Source organism: Drosophila subpulchrella, chromosome 4 (assembly GCF_014743375.2).
Source record: "Drosophila subpulchrella strain 33 F10 #4 breed RU33 chromosome 4, RU_Dsub_v1.1 Primary Assembly, whole genome shotgun sequence".
NCBI lineage: Eukaryota > Metazoa > Arthropoda > Insecta > Diptera > Drosophilidae > Drosophila > Drosophila subpulchrella.
The window spans coordinates 256,176-279,093 of NC_050608.1; the positions used below are offsets into that span (position 1 = coordinate 256,176).

A 22,918-nucleotide genomic window follows, 5' to 3' on the forward strand; every position below is an offset into this window, starting at 1 on the left:
ATTAAAGTCAGTCGATATTTCAGTTAGATTAGTTTATCTTGAATATTAAATCTTACATAGTTTTACTTATACCAAATACATACATACATACAATACCACACTATTTAAGCATTAAATGAGCAAATACGACATTTACAAATGATTTTTATAAATTGCATCTGAAAGAAAAGAAGAATTTTTTATAAATTTAACAGTACATTTATATGAGACGTAACTGATAGTAATGATGATTCTTGACTCCTAAGTCACTGCGGACGGTCATTTATGACGTTTTCTACTAATTTAGATAGTTTTTAACTTTAAGAGCCTGGAAAGTATGTATCAGGTAGAAGGAAGTGTTTCCGACCCTATAAATATATACTTGCTCAGGATCCCTACCCGATTAAGCATTCCAGGTTGTTTTAGTTATGACTGCTGCAAAATCAATTTTACGACCGAGGATATGTAGACGATTTACAGATAAAATCCATTTGCTAAGCCCCCTTTTTCTCCTCTGTACTGCCAGGAATGCCAGGGCAACGAGCCTATAAATGAAAACTGGTTTACCTGTCTGCATGTTAGCGCAGGTAAATAAAATAATTGTCAGTCTACTTCATACTTATTTCAAATATTTGGGGGTGTAGATATTTTTATCGTTGCCAACTATCTGTTCGATGTCAATCTGGTACCACATTTCTTCCGAAAACAGATTTTTATGTTATGTTATAAAAATATAACATTTATCTATAATTGTAATTTTCGTTAATCTCTGCTAAACTACGAAGAATAATCAAAAGTGTCACAAATGACAATTAAATTATTTTAAAATTGAAATTGATTTCTTGTGCAAAAGCACTGTCATATATGTATAGCAAAACGCTAAAACTCTACCTACCCCATTGAAATACATGTTACCTAAAAATGTATAATCACACTTTTTTAATTTGTACTTAGACTGCGAGTGGTGGAAACCCCTTCTGGCATTTAATCCCTAAGAATGTACCTAATCCTGCAAATAAAATTGCTCATTCCAGTGAAACCCTATTTAATACTTAGTTTCCGAAAAGTGACCAGTTTTGCTTTACCTCAAGCTACTACAAATATTTTAGAATCTAGCAAATAAAATAAACCAAATCGGTGAAGTTTTATAGAAATAAGTTAGTGTGCCAATAATTTTGTTCAGGGATATGAGGCCTCCTTTTTCTTTTTAAAATTTTAATAAATATCTATACAAGCTACAATACTGGAGTAACTTGTAAGGGACAGTTAAGTAGTCATTCTATCTAATAAAATTAAGTCTCACTCAAGTATTACCAAAGCAGATGGAGAAAAACAGTCTTCAAGTTGAAAATACTTGCTGTGTCAATAATTAAGTTCATCGTATACATAGTAGTCGCCTTCGCACACTCTTCTTGTGCGGTTAGGCACTACGTTTCCACAGAAATAAAAATAAACAAAATTGTATGGTAAATCCTTAAGTAAGAATGTTTACACTCGAAAACAAGAGAAAACGCTATGGTCGATGGCATTGATTATTACATGCCCGCTACTCAGCTTTTCGGAGTGAGAGAGGGATGGAGATATGCTGAAATCAACTCTGCTTTTTTCACTGACACACCTATCCTATAGCGCCACATATCTTCTTCTATAGCGCCATCTAGCCTATAGCGCCCCCAGCGGCTTGGTGGCGTATTAGTGAAAAAATTGCTGCATTTGGTGTGCAATCTCGATTGAATTGCCAAATATTGGTTATTATTTGGTTATAGCTTTTTAATGAGTGGTCCGATTTTAACAATTTTTAGCATGTAAAAAAACAAAATCTCATTAAAATTTTTAGAAAATGTTAAATGTGGAGCTAGACGGGTTTTAGTGTTATGATCGTTTGTGGGCGTGGCACCCTGCTGAAACTAACTTGCGCTGCGGAGGAAGCCCAAGAATATGCATGCCAAGTCCCATCATTTTAGCTCTCATAGTTTCCGAGATCTCAGCGTTCATACGGACAGACGGACAAGACTAGATCGACTCGGCTAGTGATCCTGATCAAGAATATTCAGGTGTGGTCCAAAGTATTTACACAAAACAATAGTTAAATATACTCATAATTGAACTTACTTCACGTACATTTTGGCATCAATGTCACTTGTATTCCGCTTGAATGATACATGACTTTTTTTAACCCATTCAGTACTTATTGAAAATGCCGAATTTTTATGAAAATCTACTTTTCTAACTTTTTTCCACGTCTTAAAAACTAAAATTTTTTGATTCTTAAAGTTTCCCTAAACAAAATTAATAGTAACTCCGAAATTTTTTTTCAAAAATCGATTTGCTTATATTTTTTATGATTTTTTAAAAATGTTTAGAAATATGCATTTGAGCCTTATTTTTCTCTCTTTTCAAAAAATCATAAAAAATAAACCAAAACGATTTTTGAAAAAAATTTTCCAGTTATTATTTGTTTTGTTTAGAAAAACTTTGCATCAAAAAATTGTAGTTTTCAAGACAAGGAAAAATGCTTAAAAAGTGGATTTTCACAAAAATTCGGAATTTTCAATGGGTACTGAATGGCTTAAGAAAAGTATTGTATCATTCAAACGGAATTAAAATTTGTTTTGTGTAAATTCTTTCGACCACCCCAGTATATACTTTGTGGTGTCAGAAACGGTTTCATCTACCTGTTACATACTTTCCGACGAATCTAGTATACCCTTTTACTCTACGAGTAAGGGGTATGAGAATAAATTTCTGTGACTGATAAATATGGAAACAATCCTGTTTAGCAAATAATGATTTTATGAACTATAACCTTATAAATAAGCTCACTTTTTGTATTTCTTTTGTCAGCGTGGTAGGATGAGAAAATTCTTATTCTGCCGACATTATGTTGTGAACTTGCTCTAATTTAAAAGCCAATCGCTGCTTTTGCGAAAATTCATCCTCTTCAAGTGTAACAGTTAGCTGTTCATTGTATTTCACAGCATATGTGTACAGCTCATGTAGTGCACAATTTGTATTAAATTCTGTTGTGTGCAGCTGAAATAAGAAGAGTTAAAAATAGATATATTCCAGAATCCATTTTTGAGTCTTATGAAAACTAACCCTTGATTCTTCTGCAAGCATGGCATTCATATCCTGATCTGATATTGGGGACATATCGCGAATGTCTCTATAATAGCGGTCTACCCATTTGCGATACTCTGGTATGTCTTTCGCATATAGAAGTTTCGAGCTTGGTGAGTCCTTACCTAAGAAAGGTTAAAATGTTTAACTGTTTTTATTTAGCACTGTCCTACTTACCCAATCGGTGATCAGAAGTTGAACAAGAGTCCATAAAGGTTTGTGCCACAACTGACAAGCAAGAATCCACTATATTTGACTTATGTATGTCAAATACAAAATTAGGATTTTTAATCAAGTTCACCCAAAAGCTAAAAATTAAATAAAAAAATATTAATGAATAATCATAAAGGTAATAATAAAAAATACTTACCGCAATGGTAAGCTGTTACTTTTCCAAGTATGCACAACTTCTGGGTCAGTTATACCATGCAACTGAGCTTGATCGTCGAGAAAGTCAAACATGTACTTTATAGCTAGGGGCAGTGCCGATCCTCGATGAGCAGTACTAAATATCGTTTCAAAAAGATCATCTACGAATTTCTGAAGTGTACCTTTAGTTGCCAATAGTCTGGTTAAGTAAATCTCTGACACCAATTTGTTAACCCGTTCCCCTTCTTTCTGCATGTCACTATCATGGTGTTTCACAAGATGCCAGTATCTTAGACCATTATCATGCATATCATTATTAAGAGGGCTCCCGGCGCGGCTAAATGTCGGAGAGGAGGAGGTGTATTTCGATATATTAAGAGTTTCATACCTAAGATTGATAATAAAATATTAAAATTTTATGTTAAGAAATGTATATTGATTTCTTTAAATAAATATCTTACTTGTGAGATTTTTCATTTTTATCCGACAAAATACTGAAGTTATAAATCGAACTTTGTTTTGGTACCAGGCTCAGGCCGGCGCCGTCTGGAACATTGTAGTGTTGCAAAGTGTTAAGTTTTTTCCATTCGCTTTCAGTTTTAGATGTCACATCCTCATCGTACAGAATCACTCGACCTGTAGCACCTGTTCGCCACTCTAAAACAAAATTAGTTAAAATTTCAATTAATGGAGAAGAAATTCAATTTTGCGGTTTTAAAATCCTGTTAATAAATAAAAAATAAAACTATTTTCACTATAAATTAAGTCGCAATGCATGCTACCGGTATCGATAAGTGTAAACTCATAAAGTGTACTTTTACAAACCAAACGGATTCACAAAAAAATATTTTTTTTGAATTTTTCATTCGTTTGAAACTTTTTTTACGTATACTATTCGTGGTTATCAACCAATGTTAATATTCTGATTACTCGCGACAACAAATCAGCCCAAAGATGCTTAACCGGCTATCAATTTCTTCAGTAGCCGTCTGCCAAAGACAACCATCTAGAAACGGACACTCCTTTAATCAATTACTTTTGAGAATGTTAACACACAACAAATTTATTCAAACCAATTTATGGATTGGAAGATTATGAAACAATTACTCCAAGAGTAATTCAGAAAATCGGAAGTCAGAAAATTTGTCCTGGGAGGAAATCAAATGGGGAGTGCAAATTGGTCGTGCAAAAACAATTAGGGACGACAGAAAATGTTTTTTGTAAAATTGTCTTACATTATTGCTTGTCAGTGCATGTATGTCTTCAATAAAATAAATACCGGAGTAAAATATTGCATTTCCTCTAATAAAAAGTTTATAAACTACTCGGCAAGTAACCGGTATAAAAATGAATTTAGTTTATTTTTACTTACCTAAATCTAAGTCATCCTTTCGCGGTCTTTGGCTTGATGGAATGTTTTTATAAATAGTTTCCAAGCATTTTTCTTTTACTTGTCCAATTGTATCACAGTCCAAAACCTTTACAGACACATTTTCGGTATGAGGAGGCAACATATCTAAGTTATTGCAAAATATTGGCTGTTGTATAATGCTAGCATAGACATTCATTGGTCGGAAATCAATAGACTGGCGTATAAGTTTTTCTTCACTAAGAGAGTATCTTGCCTCATGTGTACAAGCATCAACGGGTCCCTTATCTACTTGCCCCTTTACGGCGCGAAAAAGCATATATAACGGCTCTCCAGCACACTCCTTCAAAAACTTGTAAAGAAGGAAGGTAAACCAAGCACTTAACATTTTTTCTGCCACACTTTCGGTTCGTCTTAATAAGAGTTTCGGGTGACTCTTTCCCTCTATACATTTTTCAATCAAGTCTCCCAATAAAGTTTTTAATATATCTGTACAATATTCCAATTTCGATTGTAGTGTGACCATAATTAGTGAGGCCACATTAACTCGTTCTCGCATGGAGAAGTATCGATTCGACTCTAAGGTTCGAATAAAAAGTAGCAGGAAAGTTTTGTTCATAATAAGTTGGCCAAAAATACGCAACCCTTTTTCCTTTCGAAGAAGCTCAGGTCGCTCCCATTGCAGTACAATGTGGTCTTCGTGATTGGGAAAAAGAATCTTCATTGCATACGATCGATAATCTAAAAATGGAATGCCTCCAGACGTAAGATCCCCTGTGAGATCAGTCATCTCTGTTTGGAGTTCTGCAAACGCCTCCTTACATTCAGCAGCGACACGTAACTCTAATATGTCCATCTGCTCCTGCATGTTTCGAAGCACCCGGTTCGATTCGGAACTTTTCTTTTTATATGCCACAAGCAAAGCAACAAAAATCAGCAGCAAGATAACAATTGTCGCTATTACAGCAAAAATTACATTTTCTCCCCAATCCAAAATGATGTTTGATGATTCGTAGCTAAGGATACCAATACGGTACTCCAGCGAAGTTCCAATACGAACAATTACTTCCGGTCCGTTTATACTTTTAGTTGCCGTTGCTTCGGGAGGAGGTCTACATGTAAGTTGTTGCCTTGAAAGAGACGTAATATTGCAAAATCCATTTCCTATTTTTACTTCCACATCAGTCTCTTTGCAGGCGCGATCTAGGTTCCGGCCATTTATTGTCAAATATTCACTCTTAAAGTACTTAACCCTTTCTTCAAATATAAAATATTCGGGATTTGGGTAAAGTTCAAAATGGTTGTTATGAATCTTTGATAAATTTTGTACTCGCAAAACATTATCCATAAGGAACCCATATTCTAGAAGCATTGGTCTTTCCGCCTCAATAATTTTGCTGTCCACTTCAATAACTGGAGACGCGCAATCCATTTCAGTATCCGATTGCACTCGGCATTGGCTTGCATATATCTCTCCATTATACACTACGTAAATGTTGGGAGTTTGTATACTGGTGAATTGGGTACCAATCACGGAAATTCGAATGCCGCCAGCTGGTATTCCTTTCGGTACCTTTATTTGCCCACTTGGTCCTGAACTAACGTGTTCAATTGTAGGATCCAGAACATATTTAAAGTTGTAGTCATTGAATTCTCGGGGACCATTATCAAACGACATTTTTAGTCTTCCTTCAATGATACCAGGGGAAGGAGAGGTGCGACATATAGCTTGTGAAGAATCTGTGCTTAGAATTTTGCAAGGCAAATGATCATTTATGGATGCTTGTATACGAGAGCCTGCATTTAAGTGCTTTCCAGTTATATGTATTTCAGTTCCACCAGAAGTTGGACCAAACTTTGGATTAAAATCCAAAATTTTCGGGTCAACAAATTCGTAGTCTTCCTTAGATTCACCCCGATAATCCCCTATTTGTACCACTATTTTGCCGTTTCTGTACATTTGTTCTCCAGGACTATCTACAGTACATACGATTTGCTTTGTGTCAATGTAAAATTGCGGAAACGGCATACAATTTATGCCAGCTATTCGAACGCCTGAATAAATGTCGTTATAATTTTTGCCCAAATTAATGCCGCGTATTGTTATGTTAGTTCCTCCTTCCCATGGACCCGTTTTTGGTTCGAAAGTGTGAATTTCAGGGTTTGGGCAAATTTCACTTCGATTTAGCCAATCAGTTTTCCCTTCTTTGTTCTTGTTACACTGTTCTTCAACTTCGCATGTGTTAGTAGACGAACACCATCCGCAATTGTACTTTTCGGCTAGGGCCAAACAAATTCCACAGCTGTCAGCCATTTCTCGACATCGATAGATAACAACTGCAACACATAATATTTGAAAAAGAATGTGGAGGATATTTATAAGGATCGTGTTTTATCATAAACTTACCATGTATGTTATGAGGGTTATCTAGAGGCTTGGAACCACCCCATATAACAGCGAATGTGGCTGTCAAATTGGGTGATCTTGAGGTGTACTGAAACTCCATGCTATCGCAGTAAATGGTGTCACCTAACAATTGAGCATTTAAACTCGTTACGCGTCCTTCAATATTGAATTGACAAACGAAACGCGTTTGAACTATAAATTGTCCTATTATATGAACTTTAACTTTTATAGATTTGCTTGTTCCACCAGACACTAGTACTTCACTTCCATCACCTGTAGCGTTAATCGTTGGACAAAACCCAGGACCTGATCTATAGCTTGGGCCTATCCGGCTAACGCCTGTAACCAAAATGTCGTTGCGACAATTTTCAGCAGTGTCGTGTGTGCACCGGTGTGCCTCAACACACCAATCACACGGAAATTCTGAAGACACACAACGCGTACACGATGAGTGTGTGCTGCAATCAAAGAAAGTAAAATCCGTGGACACTAAGTCAGGTCCATTTCTGGTACGCACAGATAGTTTGGCTGTAAAATGATGTTTTCCTTGTTCAATTTGGGGAAGCATGTCTGTTCGCGGTGTTGTGCAGTTCACGCCATTTCTTTTTTTCGTGGCATTAGTAAAGAGTGCTTTATCCTCTGTGGTAAATGCGCATATTAAATTCTCCTTTAATTGCGGCAAGTGATCTATGATAAGCTCTAAAGTCCGAGCGGTAGTACGTTGTAGCTGGTGGGGCACAACACTTGTTATTGTAGTACATTTCCCAGTTTTATAGCTGACCCAATACAAAGGATCGTTGGCGTCGTCCTGGCAATTGGATCGCGGGCTACATTTATTCTCCAATGAGCACCAGCCGCAATATGGGTCTCTTGCACCTAGGCATTCTCCGCATGTCTTGTAATCGGAGCAATCGAACACTTTAACCTTGGACACTTTAGTCTCGGACATGACATACATGTAAAGGTTTTGGTTGTCAAACTGCATGTCCTGATTAATGGCGGAGCCCAAGTCTACAGGAAAACTCGCATACTCATTCGCAACTGATGAAGACTCGACTACAACTTTCTTGAGGTATCCATCTGTTGTGCCCACAAAGACAACGGTATATCCACTGGTGCTTGTTGCGGCAACTGAAGTTAACTTCGTGTTAAACATGGCAACCGGCACTGAAGTAATGGGATTCTCTCCCCCTAAAGGTGAATTTACATCCAGTCCACAGAAATCCTCCCCAATAGTTTGCAGTTTCTGAAATTAGATCGTCATTATGAAATATTTACCAATAAATAAATTTCTAATGCTATGGCTAAAATAACGTTATAAATATATTAAAATGTGTGTATGGTATATAGTAATTAACGGTTACAATGTGTCCTTTTGTTGAAATGTGCACATATGATCTCAATATTAAACTCAGTATTTTCATGCACTTTCTTTAAACGCTTTAAATCTCCATAATTATTGGTTTTTGATTTTTCATACTTCTAAACTTTGTGTTAACACACTGTAGGTACACACACACACATTTAAGGTACATGTTTGATGGGTAAATAAAACAAAGTATCAACAAATGACACTCCAAGAAAAAAGTATCTGTCCGCTTAACAGGACTGTAAAAAAAATGTTCCTGTTAATTCTCATGCTTAAATGAAGGAATTTAAAATCAAGTTACATTTGAGTATTTTTAAACGTTTTTTATTTTTTTGAATTTATTTAAAATAAAATATGTTTAAAAGAAATCGGTTGATAACTTTTCGACTTATTGGGACCAACGTTTGAAATGCTTTGCGTGAGGCAAAAAAAAGCAGACCTGAATCAGTGTTGTCTTTAAGTACTATCATTTTTTTAAAAATAATTTTAAAAATGTAATGATAAATAATTAATTACTTTTAAGAAAATAATGCTAACAGGGACCGTAATTATAATTAGTTTTATTTTAAAACTCAAAAAATAATCATTATTTTTGATACAAAAAATAAAACTTAGAAATAAACATTATTTTTGAGTTTTATAATAAAAATCAAAAATAATCATTATTTTTGAGTTTTATAATATAAATCAAAAATAATCATTATTTTTGAGTTTTATAATAACAAGGAAGGAAGTTAACTTCGGCAAGCCGAAGTTTGTATACCCTTGCAGCTATATTTATTAAACTATATATCTTATAGCTCCCATAGAAATAATCGGAAAAAAAATTTAAAAAAAATTATATCTTTGGTGTTTATACCCGTTACTCGTAGAGTAAAAGGGTATACTAGATTCGTCGAAAAGTATGTAACAGGCAGAAGGAAGCATTTCCGACCCCATAAAGTATATATATTCTTGATCAGGATCACTAGCCGAGTCGATCTAGCCATGTCCGTCTGTCCGTCTGTCCGTCTGTCCGTCTGTCCGTCTGTCCGTCCGTCCGTCTGTCCGTCTGTCCGTCTGTCCGTATGAACGCTGAGATCTCGGAAACTATAAGAGCTACAATACTGGGATTAGGCATGCAGATTCCTGAGATTCCTGCGCAGCGCAAGTTTGTTTCAGTAGAGTGCCACGCCCACTCTAACGCCCACAAACCGCGCAAAACTGTGGCTCCTACAGTTTTGATGCTAGAACAAAAATTTTAACTGAAATGTGTTGTTCTCATCAATACCTACCGATTGACCTAAAAAAAGTTTGCCACGCCCACTTTAACGCACACAAACCGCCCACAAACTTCAAAAAATCGTAAATATGAACGCGGATATCTCGGAAAATATCAAAGATAGAGAAACGGGATTTCAGATTTAGATTCCGTAGGCTTGAGCGCAGCGCAAGTTTGTTACGCGAATATGCCACGCCCACTCTAACGCCCACAAACCGCCCAAATCTGTGGCGCCCACAATTTTCATGCTAGATATAAAATTTTAACTGAAATGTATTGGTCTTGTCAATACCTATCGATTGATCTAAAAAAAAGTTTGCCACGCCCACTCTAACGCCCACAACGCTTAAATCTGTCTACCGCCGGTATGTGGCGCATTTGCTGCTTGCATATCTCCATTTTCCTTTGGTCCCTTTACCTGAGTAACGGGTATCTGATAGTCGAGGTACTCGACTATAGCGTTCTTCCTTGTTTTTAGCTTATAACCTCCAAAGCTTTGGAATAACATTTTTTAATTAGTTTTGAATTTCGAATTAAATTTTAACGAAATCGGGCCGGGCGACTATATCATAAAGCTGCCATAGAAACGATCGGAAAATTGGTGGAAAAATAATATGAAACAAATTATAGATTCGGTGTTTTTTATCATGTAACCTCCTACGCTTGGAAATAACAGTTTTTAATTAGTTCTGAATTTCGAATTTATTTTATCAAAATCGGACGACTATATCATAAAGCTACCATAGAAACGATCGGAAAATTGGTGGGAAAATAATATGAAACAAATGATAGCTTCGGTGTTTCTTGACATACTATCTTATACTATTGGGAATATCATTTTTTGTATTTTTAAATTTAATAATTATAGCTGCAAGGGTATACAAACTTCGGCTTGCCGAAGTTAACTTCCTTTCTTGTTTGAAAATTTTTTAATAAACCTACTACTACTACCTACTGTTGGCGAAATAAATAAGTAAATAAATAAAAGGAACGCAAAGGAGTGTCCTGGAAAACATTATGGTTATATTGGCCTTCTGTATCCTTGCAGATGATATTATTGCTTTGGACATTCTTTAAAGCAAATGGGACCAACGTTTAACACACATCCTCACCTCTTAAGAATTCGAGGATACTGAAGAATTGATAAGTTACTGGGAAAATTGGTGGTTTGACATAAAAATCAATTCTTCAGTAACCGCGAATTCTTAAGACGTAAAGGATTACCTTCTACATTAAAGACATTAAAAAATATTGATATGTGTGTTAAATGTTGGTCCCATTTTCTTTGAAGAAATAGCGACTTCAACCGCATTTCGTTTGCGATTTGTGAGCAGATAATCAGATGTAAATAATAAATTACTTTTGAGAAAGTACAGCTAATGAAAAATAAATTCATTACTTTTTGAAAAGGTAATGCCAATAAAAAATCCATTCATTACTTTGGAAAAGTAATGTTAATGGAATATCATTTAAATACTTTTCAAAAATATAATGGTAACGCCATAGCATTTCATTACTTATCAAAAAAAAAAAAAAATAATTTCAATGGAAAAACAATTCATTACTTTGGAATTCAATGTAAAAAAAATGCATTACTTTTGGAAAAACTAACTCTAATGAAAAACTATTTCATTACAATTACTTTTCCTTAGAAATTATTATGGTAATGAAAAATTGTATAACTAAATAGAAAATTAATTGAACTTAGCTACTTGGTCAAGCTATGACCAATTTAATCCATTCCAATTTAAATTAAATTGGTACCGCACATAAGGGACCTTGGCCATCTTAAGAATTCCAGATTTTTAGTTATCCACCACTAAATCGCCCCTTAAAACATTGGATCAGCATTTAAAGTGACAACAAACCTTTTAGCCATCCCTTCTGAAGAAATCGCGGTTTTTGTATATCCACCTCTAAAGCTTACAATTTTGTAATTTAATTGGTGTGACAACCAGACACCTAGGGATATATATGGCCATCTTAAGAATTTGTAACAAATATAACTTCAAGTAATATACTAAACAAAAATTAATTAAAAGTGGACATCAAACACCGCGAATTCTTAGGATAGCCATATGTATCCCTAGGTGACTTTCGTGTGATGAAACTGAAATTTCTTGGCTACAAGGGCTGTTTCGTGTGAATGTTGTCTACCTACCTACGATAGGAAAACATCATTCACAACGCCAACAAAATGGTATTTTTTATATATATTGTTTATTTTTATTTTTAATCCTGGAAATTCTTGGTTTTATTTATTTAAATACTGTTATTTAATAGAAAACATTAAAATGGTATTTAATGAACCAAAGAAAATGTGATAAGTCTAATCCAAGTCTAACACCATTTGTTAACACCGTTGTTAGGTGACTTTAGTATACGGAAAGTAAACATTATTCAAAACGCCAATGAAATGGTATTCTTGTTAAATTTATTGTTTATATTTATTTTTAATCCTTTCACAGCACTGTTAAATGTTGGTTTTGTTTATTTAAATACTGGTGTTTAATAGAAAACATTAAAATGGCATTTAATGAATCAAAGAAAATGTGCTGAATAAGTCTAACCCAAGTCTAACACCATTCCACAGGAGCTGTGAATGATGTTTACCTACCGTATACTAAGGTCACATTATATGGCAAATCAAGAAGAAAGGAAGCTATTCGGCAAGCCGAAGTTCATATAACCAGTTATTAATGGTTATTCCAACCGTTCTTATAACAGCTTTCAGATCATGGTTCACTTCAAGTACCCATTCACACTTTCACAATATGCACAAGGACCCACATACAGATGTTCAGACGAACATGAACAGATCGGCTTCCTGTTCCTTCTACCTGTTACATACTTCCCGACGAATCTAGTATACCCTTTTACTCCACAAGTAACGTGTATAACTATTGGGATGAATCTTTCATTTTAGGAATATAGATTTTTAATATTTATTTACTATCGAGGAAATTTAAAAAAAGTCGGACGACTTTATCATATAGAACGATCGGCTTCGTTATCTTCGATCAAATTCTATTCTACTTCGGTATATAGCATTTTTGTAATATTTAAGGTTTACGAATTATATTTTATAAAAATCAGACTACTATATCAAATAGCTGTCATATAAAGCACATTGCACAATATAGATAGAGTAAGTTAGCTTACCGTTAAAACACATGGCATGCTGGGTGATATAAAGTCTAGTCCCCTCATCCCATTTCCGTTAAAACAGGATTTTATGTTTTGCATAAATTTACGACGGATTGATTTCAATGAGTAAATGCAGAGTGCAGAGTTATTAGTTGGTGTGTTTCCGTCGCCCTTTGAGAAAACAGCGAAGAGAACATCATCCTGTATGGATATCCCCAAACTTTGAGCCAAATCCGAGCTAGGTTTTCCCAAGAAACCGGCCTGAACCAAGTTGAATTTAGTGCCGCCCTGGGCATCACTTATGCATTCGACAGGAATTTCAGTGTATGAATAATAGTTTGAATCTTCCTGGCATATTCGCACAAGCTTCGTTATATACTCCTTAGGAGAAGAATGGTGACTGTGCTTTAACTGCGTGGTAAGAAAATATGAAAATCGCTCAGAACTGAATCCATAAACATAGTTCACAAAATAAGTTTCACGTGCGTAAGAATTAATAAAAGTTCTCGTTCCCGTTGTAACCGCCGAAGAAGCAATCTGAAACATTTTCGTCTTTTCAAGAGAACGCGAAGCCACGGCTGGGATTTCACTTCGGTATGGTGAATTATTAGTATAAGTAACTCCGACGTACATCACATTTGTCACCGGATGCTGTGGAGGACCCGGTGCTATAAAAGCCACGGTTGATGAATTGGCATCGTTGGCCACAACCGCATCAGGCACTTCATGCTCAATTATGCTAACATTCTGAAGATTACGAACTGTGCATGTACCCTGAAACAGTGATCCGCATGCAATAAGTCGAGAAGTCGCTCGATCTATGAGCAAGACCTTATTATAATTGTCCGTCGGACTGCGAACAGCATTTAACGGGCAGTCGAGTATACTGCACTCTACCGAATCGTTTTGGGGTCCCGTTTTAACCGTTTCGGACAGCTCCAAATCAGGCGATAACTGATACAACCTGTTTACACCACCAACAAAGACTCGTCCAGTAATGGTGTCCACTAACAAGTGATTTAATTTCGTGTCAAACTTAGCTACATTTGTAATGGTGGTACTATGGTTTTTTGCATCCTTTACCGTCGCATTTACATCAGTCATATTTATGGATTCATTTTGAATAGCCGTCTTGTCGGACCAAATATTTGCTGCCAGTGTCTGCGAACCTGCTCTTAAGTTCAGCCTGTGGTCATATTTATCTCCTAGAGTTGCTATTAGCAGCACACTAAGAATAAAATTCATCTCCAAAATCGCTCCTTTAACAGGGCGATCCAATTCACGTATTAAATTAAGAGTTCAGATGCAGTTGCCAGTATAATTATCTTATATGTTTCCAGTGTTTTATAATTATTTAATACTTTGTTTAAATTGCTGGCATTCCTGTGATTTTTTACATCCGCCTCTCCGCAATTGGCTTTTATTTGTCTTTCATTTGTAGCAGTGACTTTTATTACAGAAGTGCAAGGAATTTATTTACTGTTATGAATAGCAACATCATTGAATCTGAAAACCGAATAAAATTTTAAATCATATTAGAATTGAAAGTATTAGATGCATATTTAACTGTATTTTGTGTACAAATTATTATTATTTCCTCACTCAATTTGCACAACTTATTTCGAGTAAGTAACATAAAAAAATGTATACATTTTTATTACAATAATATTAAAAGAGAGTGGTATTTAAGATGTAGCGTCAAAATTTCTGATCGGTAGATAACAATTTAATCGTGTTTCGATGCCGGTACAAATATCTGTGCTTGCAAAAACACGTCGCTTCTTTCTATAACTGCAACCTAAAAGGCTATCCGGCAGAATCAAAAACGCTGACATGAATAGCCTGTTCCCATAGAGTTCTATACACCATCCGTTCAACTGATGGTCCATAAGGTTCTGCCGTTCTGAAAATGTTCCAGTTAGTCAGCCATTCAATTTTTGACTGCAAATACTTAAATTGTTAAAGCCCAAATATTTAATTATTTTTAGTTTATTGTTAGCAGAAAATTGTAGCTGCTCTGGAAACAAAATAATAACTACAATTTAATAGAAGTATAGAATGTTCCCTTTTTTATACCTTTGCAGAGGGACTGAAATTAATATTCAGTCAGAAGTTTTCAACGCAGTGAAGGATACGTTTCCGACCCCAAAATGTATGTATATTCTTGATCAGCATGACTAGACGAGTCGATCTAGCCATGTCCGTCTGTCCGTCCGTTTCTACGCAAACTAGTCTCTCAGTTTTAAAGCTATTGGACTGAAACTTTCCCAAAAGTCTTATATCTTTTGCAGGTAGTATATAAGTCGGAACCAGCCGGATCGGACAACTATATCTTATACAGTGGCGAAAAAAATAATAGCACCACTTCAATACATTTTCTTCTGAGTAACATAAAATTGTTATCAGTGTTTGTTTTTTTCAACACAAAATTTTTTTGTACTCTTTAGTATTCTTTCTTACCAAAAAATTTGTTACCCTGTTTTTACATGCTTCCTATAAATATATTTTTAAGTGTTTTATTAAAAAAGCCCAAAAAATGGAGAAAAATAAAATAGCACCACTACCACGTTTATTAGCAAAAACCCCATATTTTGCCGAATAGCCTTAAAACAAAGCACGGGTCAATTAGATTTATCTATAATTTCAATATTTTGAACACAAAAAGTTTGATAATACCATTGAAATGGGGCGTGGAAAGCAATGCACTGAGAAAAAGCGTGTTATCATCCAAAAGTTGATAAAGGATGGAAAATCTTACAGAGAAGTTGGTCGATTGGTCGGATATTTAAATAAAATGATTAAGAACGCACTAAACTTTAAAGAAAAACCTGAAACACGAGGACGAAAACAATCTATGACCCCCCTTCACGTCAATCGATTGATTCGTCAGAACAAGAAGGATCCTTTTAAATCAGCTACTGAGCTTAAAAAGGAGCTTAAAATAAATGCGACGGTGCAAACTGTGCGTACATATCTCAGGGAATATAACCTAAAAGCCTGCAGCCCGAGAAAGGTACCACTTTTAAATGCCAGACATATTTCTAGGCGAATGAAGTTTGCCAAGGATCATACAAATTGGTCACCCAAACATTGGAGGAATATTTTATGGTCAGGTCAGAGCAAGGTGATTATGTTTGGTGGAAAAGGATCCAGATCGTATGTCAGACGTCCAAAGAACTCAGAATTTAAGCCCCAGTAGACCACAAAGACCATAAAGAATGTAGGGCGTAGTGTGATAGTATGGGCCTGCTTTTCCTATTACGGAGTAGGCCCGAAACAGTGGATCAAGGCCATCATGGATCAGCACGTATACGTGGATATCATGGATACCAATTTGCTACCTTTCGCAGAGTATGAAATGCCGCTCGTGTGGGTCTTCCAACAAGGTAATGACCAAAAACATAGCAGCAAGAAGGCAAAGAAATGGTTTAGGGACAACTCTGTAAACGTTATGGAGTGGCCTCCGCAGTCTCCAGACCTTAATCCAATAGAGAATCTGTGGTCGGATGTCAAGAAGGCAGTCGATGCATCAAAACCAACATCCATGGGATCCCTTTGGGGAGTAATTAAGGAGTCCTGGACTCAAATTTCCATAAAGCGATGCCAGGACCTAGTTGACTCCATCCCAAAACGCTGCACAGCTGTTATTTCCAATAAAGGATACACCACAAAGTATTAAATGAAGAATATAAACATCGATTTAATAATTCAATATTGTTATCTCATGAATATTGGTAGCTCCTATAATTTTAAACCCATTTTTGAAAAGTGGTGCTATTATTTTTTTCGTTAAGTTTTTCGAGTTTTATAAAGTTTCTTAAATAATTTAAAAACTAAAATAAAAATCAACATTTTTTTTTCACTTTCTGATTCTATGTAGCGATTCGATTCCAAAAAGGTATTGCATGTTTTGACAGAGCTAAAAATATAGGTAGGGTGGCTATCCAAACATTGCTCGAGTAGGTGGTGCTATTTTTTTTTCGCAGCTGTAGCTCCCATAGGAATAATCGGAAAAAATTTTTTTTTAATTATATCTTTGGTGTTTTTTAGCTTTAACCTCCTAAGCTTGGAAATAACATTTTTTAATTAGTTTTGAATTTCGAATTAAATTTTATCGAAATCGGGCGACTATATCATATGGCTGCCATAGGAACGATCGGAAAATTGGTGGAAAAATAATATGAAACAAATTATAGCTTCGGTGTTTTTTAACATATAACCTCCTACGCTTGGAAATAACATTTTTTAATTAGTTCTGAGTTTCGAATTTAATTTTATCAAAATCGGACGACTATATCATATAGCTGCCATAGGAACGATCGGAAATTTGGTGGGAAAATAATATAAAACAAATTATAGCTTTGGTGTTTTTTAACATATAACCTCCTACGCTTGGAAATAACATTTTTCAATTAGTTCTGAATTTTGAATTTAATTTTATCAAAATCGGACGACTATATCATATAGCTGCCATAGGAACGATCGGAAAATTGGTGGGAAAATAATATGAAACAAATTATAGCTTCGGTGTTTTTTGACTTATTATCTTTTACTATTGGGAAAATATTTTTTTTTTTTTAATTTTAATAATTATAACTGCAAGGGTATACAAACTTCGGCTTGCCGAAGTTAACTTCCTTTCTTGTTCTATGATCAAAGTGTCCGGCTCTTGTTTTGTTTTAGTTTTTTACAATAATACTATTTTTTAGACAAAGGCGTTCTAAGAAGGGAGGTATGTCACTCCTGCATTTTGCAACTTGTGTTAAATTATTTTCTGATGGTTTTTTTTTAATATAAGAGCAGAGCAAATAGTTTTATTGTAGGAATATGTATGCCTACTTTCAAAAGTATAAAGTTAATCAATCATAAGGGAATATCAAATATCAATATTTTACCAAATACCAACTTTTTAAAAAGTGGGCGCCAGACAGACTTCAGCGAGACTTTGGCGTTAGCATGGGCGTGGCACTCGGCTAAAGCAAAAATTGGCTTTAGAGGTACTAGTAGTCTAACTGTCAAACCTTATAAATTCTTTAAAAATAAATATTGATGGAAGGATATGGAGGTAGCGAAGAAGCTAAGCGACGATTTATATAAGTCGGAACAAGCCGGATCGGTCCACTATAACCTTTAGCTTTCATAGGAATTATTGGAAAAATATTAAAAAAAACATTCGCTTCCTTGTTTTTGATGATATATTCTCTACTCTCGAACAGCTCTCTCTTTTACGATTTCAGAGTTTCGAATAAAATTGTATTTCAATCGGAATAGGAATGAGAGGAAATTAATGAACAAATAATAGAAAACAAATTCTAGCTTTGTTGCTTTGGATCACATTCTATTCAACTCTGTGGTATAGCAATTTGAAAATTTGTCACAGTCTAAAGACAATAAAAGTATATCTTGATCGGTGTATAAACCTGTTGCGACCGGACTATCGTAGCAGTTTTTCAATTTGTCGGATATATATAGTACTTTTCACGGCCACACTCCCGGTGCGATTCGTCACTATGTGAATTGCCGTCCACAGTGATAGAATCGAATAGACATTCAGAATCGTTTATAAAGCCTGTTGCTGCTGATCAAAAACAAATTCACTGTAGATACCGGAAACTTCGAAACAATGAATAAAATTTATGTACAATGTAAGTCATCTAAACTCTACTTTCATTTCCAACTCAGAATCAGGTGTTTATGTTCTGTTTTTATAAGCACAACACTATATTACATGGTTGAAACCACCTAATTCTTCCCACTATGTACATATTTGTATAAGAATTGAACACTCTTGAGCAAATGGGTGGCCAGCGCCCAACTTGAGTTTTTTATAAAATATGTACTTTGATTTGTTTAAAGACTTGAAAAGTTTAAAAGTTTTCCGTTTTCGAACTGTGTTGTAGTATTGATAATAAATTAAATGTACCCATACGAGATTAATTAATGCAAGTATAATTTTTCTTTTCTTTCGATTATCCATACAGTACTTAAAAGTATTTGAAGCTGTTTGCAAGGGCTATACTTTACTTAAGAATGGACATGATCCATTTGCTTTCGCATTTTCTAAGATAATGGTGCACCCACATACATATGTATGTATGTATGTATATCAATATACGTACATACGCTTATTTTTCAGCAATCACAGTCTGAACATATTTATTTCCTTCGGATATACCACGCCCCTACAATAAAATGTAATCCATGTACTTTTTTATCAGACACGTAAAAAACTGCTATTAAATGTTTGAGAATTACATTTTTTAGCAAATAAATATAATTATTTACTCCGATGCACTTTGAACATATCGTACATATTAATCTATGTATAGATTTGTAGGAAAGGTTTTGAAAATGTATGTTTCTGTAAAAGTCCGCATATTAATTCTAACAATCATACAAACGCCCCAAGTAGGTAAAATTTGCGTTTATAAAACTTCATACAATGTGTATATTTAACAAAGAAGCAGACGCTAAAGTTTTTGTTAGCGTAGCGGGGTCGGTTTTTGATTTTGTATGTATATCTGAATCATTGGGCGGAGAGCACTTATTTGATGCAGATTAGGAAACACGGCTTACTGATTTCTTGTTAAAAACACATTTGATAAGTACCAATTCATTGCATCGCAAAACATCTAACATGGTTTCTTTTCATTTTTGTATTACACTACACATTATATTACACATTATTGTACGAAAACGTTATCGATATTACTATACGCGATTAGCAACAACTAGAGATGAACCATAAACTAACACAACCCCTATCGATCAATATCTATACTTACGAAATGGTCAAGATTCTAATGTTATCGGTTGCATTTATAGCACATCAACACTTATAGCCTCTGCACACAACCGCTTAAAATCGCTATTGCAGTTTTAAGCGGATTCTTGTTTGGGCCAACAGTGACGCCACGAGACTTTTCACAAGCTTGAACCGCTTAAACTATTTTAAGCATTTATAAAAACTTTCTCGCATACGGTTCTCTGACCATGTCCATTTTTTTAACAACAATTTTGGGCGGGATCGCTTTCAAATCGCTTTTTCTTTAGATAAATAATGTATGATTTGGTCCAATGTATAACTGGTCTTGACAAGAAGGTCATAAGCTGAAAGTTGGTAATTTCCTCCAAAAAGAGCACAGCAATATTTATTATTAAGATGATAATGGCGCCATTGCAGTTCAAATGCATATCCTTCTCAAATAAACGCCAAGTACAAAAACTCGTAAAAAAAAATACTGGCATGTTCCGCTGATGCGAGTTGTAATGACATTTCCGTCTCTTTCGGTCACATGTATTTCTTATGCAAGAAAAAGTTGCTGAAGCCGAATTTAGTCACTGATACGGAAATCTCCTCTGTGTGACTAGGTTATTTGAGGGGACGATGCAAAATTTGCTTGGATCAAAGGAGAAGTCTGTACTAAACCAGTATGTTTAAATTACAAATTAATTCTAACATAGGTGCCACAGTTTTGGGAGGCTTATTGGCGTTAGAGTGGGCGTGGCCCATAAACGCACGGTAACGCATACTAACGTGAAATATCTGGACATGTTAAGAAGTAATTATACAACTTAAATATGGATGGAATAAACTTTTTGCGCCGTTTTCTCGTCTGCATGCCAAATTTAAAGTAAAATGCATGGAGACGTAAGCCTGCTTTAAATTTAACAAGAAGACGAGAAAACGACACGAAACCCGAAAAATTATTTGTATTTTTTGATATCTATTTAAGCCATGTGAATAAAATATGAAGCTGATATCCCTTCAAATATATTCCTCGAAAATGCATACAGATATTTTTTTAGAGAGCATATATGTAGGTGGGTAAAGTTTACAGGCGCATAAATAAATGCGTTCCAGATTATTCCAATCCGACCATTCATTAAGAAATTATGACGAAATATTGAGATCGCTGCTAGGTGGCGCGCTGTAATGCTGGTTGCTTATCTCCATCTCCCTTGCGCCATTTTTACAGTCTGTTCAGACAGAGGTGATTTTTGTACATAACGTCGAGGTATTTTTGAAAATAGATGCATTTTAGCCATCTTCCAAAACTGGCCGAGTTGATTCTTTAAAAAACGATGTAATTAAAGATACTTTGATACATAGACGATTACATTTGCGTGGGCGGTCCTATTCTGCGCTGAAGCTGAGTTATAGAGATTCTTAGCCATCTCTTTCTAGCTCAGGATCACTAGCCGAGATGAACAAGCCATATTCGCATATCCGTTTGTCTGTCCGTCCGTATGAACGCTGTGATATCAAAAACAATATGCCACAGCCACTATAACGATCACAAGGCACCCAAAACGGTGGCTCCTACAGTTTTAATGCAATATACAAATGTTTTCGATAAACGTATGGCTCTCGTCAATACCTGTCATTTTTCTTCCATTTTTAATTTTTAAATTCCCCACCGCTTCTGCACGAACACCGCCAAAGATTACATTTCTTATTCTTTGGGCGGCGTTCTGGTATTTCCTTAGCTCATCTGAGTACCGCCCTGAAAAACAGACCCGACGAAAAGCTTTAGCCGCCTGTTTGCCTCTCGCTCACTCCTAGGGCTAGCTCGCGGTTTTCGTCGATGTGAGGTACTAGGCTTACGCACATAAATAGCCAGAACAACGTAAATGGCGTCACAGTGAAAAGTGAAAAAAAATATAAAGTAGATACGATGTAATATGTATATTTCCTTCTAAGTTTCGTCTTCTTTAAATGGATCCAATTGATTTGTTTGTTGCTTGTCATCAAACCCAGCTGACTAACAGCTACGTGCATGCGGCTGAACTGTGTAAGCTTCGGTCACAAAGAATAAGCTTTTTCAACTAGTGAAACTGTTTTTTCGAACTGAGTACTCGACTTAACTGTTGAACTGCTTTTTTGATAAGCAAAACAATAATTTTATTTGAAAGTGTTAAGTAAAACTCAATTCACTTTCATTCATAGTAAATTTACCAAGTAGCATAATTTGAATTGCTAAATTGTTGAAAGTTCAGCAGAAAACATTAGGTAATTCATGTCATGTTCCTAAAATTCTCCAATTCAGCAATTACCCGAAGCCTGTTAAGACTAGGGCTCAGTCCGGTTTTTATCATACGATACATTTAACTTTATGGTCTTTCACATTTAGAAACAATGGATTCCGTTTATGCTTTGATTAATTGCAACAATTGCTTGCCCCCGTATTAAGTCTAGTACTCAGATCGGCTAAGAGTTACAATAGCCGAAAAAATCTTATTCTTTGTAGTGAGACCGAAGTTTTCCACGTTCACCCGCAATGCATGTAGCATGGTCTTACTGTCAAGCAATTTAAAAAAGAAGTGTCTGGAAGTGCAAAAAGAATTTGAATTTAAAAATAAATGGAATGTTAAACGAATGTTTTTTTTTTGTAAATTAGTAGTTTAAAGCTTCCATTTCGTCCCACGGATGCTTCGCCATCTTCTCCGCGCCATCTGCAGTCCAGCTCCGAGTCCCAATAGGCATATTGGACCTTGAGTAAATGGGAGCCAAATTGGGAACGGGGTTAATTCGCCAAATGCTGCAAGCTTTTGGATCCTCCAGCTGTCCCTTAGCGGGCGGATGTCTATGTTCCCACTGTAATTCTCTAATGGATCTCCTCCAGCACTTCAACTATTCTGTGCACTTGCCTTGTTGTGGTATTGCTTCCTATCGGAGAAGTTCCACAATAATATGCAACAGCTTTTCGTCGATGTGAGAATCAAAACAAACAAAAGCTGACATGACCCTATAAATAGGGTCAACCAAGTGTAAACACTTTTGGTGTACTCGGGTCATTGGCTCACTCGATAGGCAGACCGACATAGTGCGAAAAGGCTTTAAGTTTCCGTAAAATACTAATATACTAAAACCCCTTTTTGTAAGCACAAACGCAT

General features: G+C 35.4%; 1 protein-coding gene across 2 annotated transcripts; it reads right to left on the reverse strand.

The window, feature by feature from the left end:
• Positions 1-17: 17 nt before the first annotated feature.
• On the reverse strand, positions 18-19,748 carry LOC119563285 (plexin-A2). Of its 2 annotated transcripts, none has more exons than XM_037876649.1 (10): positions 19,631-19,748; positions 13,037-14,527; positions 7,245-8,490; positions 4,841-7,174; positions 3,930-4,125; positions 3,470-3,856; positions 3,277-3,407; positions 3,079-3,224; positions 2,803-3,012; positions 18-158 (listed from the first exon to the last, which is right to left on the reverse strand). In XM_037876649.1, the coding sequence occupies exons 2-9, from the start codon at positions 14,264-14,266 to the stop codon at positions 2,845-2,847; spliced, it is 5,838 nt and encodes a 1,945-aa protein (XP_037732577.1). In that variant the 5' UTR covers positions 14,267-14,527; positions 19,631-19,748; the 3' UTR covers positions 18-158; positions 2,803-2,844. The 2 variants fall into 2 exon arrangements, with proteins under 2 accessions (XP_037732577.1, XP_037732656.1); XM_037876728.1 differs by having other exon boundaries at positions 19,598-19,734.
• Positions 19,749-22,918: the final 3,170 nt, after the last annotated feature.

Excerpts from the sequence above, each read along its gene's own strand:
- LOC119563285 (XM_037876649.1), bottom strand. The coding sequence starts at position 14,266 with ATGAATTTTATTCTTAGTGTGCTGCTAATAGCAACTCTAGGAGATAAA. Across the intron at positions 7,175-7,244 it reads TAACCCTCATAACATACATG|TTGTTATCTATCGATGTCGA; the intron begins GTAAGTTTATGA and ends TATGTGTTGCAG. Across the intron at positions 3,225-3,276 it reads AACTTCTGATCACCGATTGG|GTAAGGACTCACCAAGCTCG; the intron begins GTAAGTAGGACA and ends AACCTTTCTTAG.